We start from the raw sequence: 3,116 nt of genomic DNA, 5'->3' as shown, positions 1-3,116 counted from the left end.
TTCCTGTGGTTTCATGCCATCAGTTCTCCTGTGCATTCACTGGTTCTTTCGTGTAAGGGTGCTTTTGCTTTGGAGAGAGCTGGGTGGGGTAGTATAGCAACTATTATACACTGGGGTGAAAATTCAGCCTGCCCAGCCTTAGGCACCTCCCTGTGCAGTTTCCTGTACAGGGAAGAAAAGAGATGCCTGCCAGCGCACACAACACATGTTGCAGAGAAGAAATTGCCACCACGCTGCTGCTGTTTCCCTCCCTCCCTCTCTGTCTCTCTCGGGCAACTCAACAGCCAAGCATGTCAGGTGCTTGGATGAAGCAATCATCTTGGATGAAGGAATCTGAGAGGAGAGGTAAGGAAAGGTAAAGAAAGGTCTATTTCACTTGAGAAATCAGAGTTGGAAAGATGTATTCAGGAGCATTTAGGGGTGGGAATCCAGAACATTTTGACTCATTTCTTGACCGCATCAAGGTTTCATTAAGAAATTTGAAAGACGATCAGGTGGATCAGGTTGTTCTCAGGTACTTCAGGTTTCACGGCGTGCTCAGTGAATACGTACCGTGCAGTTTAGTTATGAATATGGCTGCCTCTTTCCCCTGTTTTGAACTTTCCCAATAGAATATTTTTAAAGGGTAATATTTTCCCAGTGTGATTGAGCATTGAGACCTTTTGTACATAAGCCAGTTTCTACCTGCAAGACCTTAGTCCCCTGTTGTACCTCACTCACTGAAATATGACTGCAAGTGTCATCCTTCTCCCCTAATGAAAGAAAAGCTCTTACACAAACCAGGGTGCCTGCTTGTGTTTTTGTCGCTTAGGTGTTGAATTGTTCACAGTAGCCCTTTGTAGGTACGCTAAGCAAAGAAGCGACAACATGCATTACACAGCAGCAGGTGTCGTCTCTCTTGCTAAAGCCGCTCTCTGAGAGCTGGCTCTCCAGCAGACGCCACCCAAGCAGGCCCAGAGGGGTGTTTGTAAGGAGCCCCAAGGCAGAGTCCCAGGGAGCCCTTGGTCCAGCTTGGGATAGCCCGACCTCTGCATCTGCGAGGGCTGGATGTCTTGCAGGGGCCCCCTCTCCCCACGTGCTTGCAAGTCAAGGCAGCAGCCTCTGGCTCTGTGCTGGGCTGGGTGGGTGCAAAGCAAGCCAGGGGCCTGCAGCCCCGAGCCATCCTGCTGTCTGAGGCCAGCGTTGGCTCTGGCTGTATGTGAGGAGCTGCTGGCAAGCACGGGGGATGCGTGCAGGCAGCTGCTTCTCGTCTCCTCCAGGGCCGGGCAGTCGGTGAGACGTTAAGCACTGTACTGGCTGGCCCTAACCTAGAGGCCCCCGCTTGCACCTCAAAATGTCCAGGATCACAGCACAGCCCCGGAGGCTGCTGGCTGTGTGGCGAGGTCGGTGACTCCAGTCAGCAGTCAGCCGGCGTGTCTTGGCAGCCGGCTTACGTCTCCGCCAGCTCTCCCGGAGGCGGCAGGAAATGGTGCACGGAGGAATGTGCTTCCTTCTTGGAGCATCTCTGCAGCATAGCCATCCCAGTGCGGTGGAGCCTCACGTTGACTCTGTAACGAAACAGTGTCGCAATATTTTTATTTTGCTGCAGGGAAACAGAAGTAGAAGGGCTGAAAGCTCATCTGGGACACGTGAAGGAAGAGTGGATTGTAGAAGAGTGTAATGGTGTGGAGGTGGAGCTGGCCTTCTTGGAAGCAAGGAGGGAAATTGAAGAACTGAAGCAGGCTATTGAACAGCTTGTCTGAGAACGACAAAAAAAAAAATCAGAAATACTTCCTAGACATAAGCGTTGAAAACAAGAAACTGGAGTCTCTGCTGCAGAGCGTGGAGATGGCTCAGAACAGCTCTGTGAGAGATGAGCAGTGCCCGGAGTACACGTATGACTCGGAGGGGAAGGCGTTAGCGTTGTGTGCCACGGTGCCAGGCAGCCTCATCACGGAGGACCAAGCTCTGGAGGAGGTGGCAGGTAGTGGGCTGCTTCTTAACGAGGGCACGGCTAACGAGACTGATGCATTTGAAGAGAGTTTGACCGCCACAAGCTCTGAGGTGAGCGATCCAGCTCCCTCCAGTTCTGCAGTGAATCGAGAGACGCTTGAAAATGTTCTGGATGAAAAAGTAACTACTTCCCAGGAGGAGGAGGAGGAGGAGGAGGAGCGGGGGGGTGGGAGAATGAGCAACGTGGTGGTGGAACAGGCCACGCAGACTGATGTGGCGCCATATAGCCTAGGTGTGGAGCAGCTCTTTCAAAACACCTTCAGAGCTCAAGATGCGCGTGCCTGCCAGCCAGCAATCAATCAATTAATCGCCATCCTTCTGTCCATCTCCCTTGAAACATGGTGGAGCTTCAACTACTGCTTGGGCTCTTCCTCCCCATCCTGCACTGCGCTGCTACCCCCAGATATTCATAGGGTGTCTCCCCTGCCCTTTCCAGAGTGCAGGTAGCATGGCAGCGCTGGGAGGAGGTTGGTTCCATTTTTGTATAAAACCCAGGGGAGCAGCTGAGCCCCTCAACCACCACACCAAGGGGTGCCGCCCGACAAGGTACAACTTTGTGCCAAACTTTGAATCTAAAGCCCCTACCGATGTTTCCTCCTCTCTACAGTCAATTGTCTGTGCTCTTCCTTTGAACTATTCCTTAAAAAAAAAAAAATTCCACATATCCCCAAGATTTCTTCTGTGCTAGGAAGAGTACGATGATGGCAGGGAGGGGGCTGCTTTTTTTTTCCCCTCTCCATGCCGTTTTTTATTGTCCCTTCATTCCAATGGGAGACTTGTGGATGTGGGGGATGGCACCTCCACCGGCGATGGTGGCTTTGATCAGGGAATCCAACTCTTCATTGCTGCGGATTGCCAGCTGCAAGTGACGAGGAGCGATCCGCTTGACTTTGAGATCCTCTGACGTGTTGCCTGCCAGCTCCAGCACTTGGGCGGTGAGGTCCTCAAGGATGGCAGTGCTGTAGACGGCAGCGGTGGCACCCACTTGCCCGTAGGCTGGCGGTGCGAGTGTTCAAGTGTCTGTGGATCCTGCCCACAGGGAAGTGCAGCCCAGCTCTCTGTGAGCGTGACACTGCCTTTGCCTTGGCCTTCCCACTGTGCTTTCCTGCTTTGCCACCAGCCAT

At 52.8% G+C, this 3,116-nt stretch overlaps 1 protein-coding gene and 1 pseudogene across 1 annotated transcript; one reads left to right on the top strand and one right to left on the bottom strand.

Annotated features, from left to right (window-relative positions):
* Positions 1-290: 290 nt before the first annotated feature.
* On the top strand, positions 291-2,439 carry LOC142593199 (syntabulin-like). Its single transcript, XM_075706868.1, is given in 3 exon segments — positions 291-355; positions 1,589-1,729; positions 1,731-2,439. Coding segments are annotated over 3 exon segments (915 nt in total).
* Positions 2,440-2,625: 186 nt separating this feature from the next.
* LOC142593198 (histone H2A.V pseudogene) lies at positions 2,626-3,116 on the bottom strand (annotated as a pseudogene).

The sequence above is a fragment of the Pelecanus crispus genome, chromosome 3, assembly GCF_030463565.1.
Source record: "Pelecanus crispus isolate bPelCri1 chromosome 3, bPelCri1.pri, whole genome shotgun sequence".
NCBI classification, from domain to species: Eukaryota; Metazoa; Chordata; class Aves; order Pelecaniformes; family Pelecanidae; genus Pelecanus; species Pelecanus crispus.
Note: the sequence above shows the minus strand (reverse complement) of the source record. Positions and strands in the feature narration are given on the sequence as shown.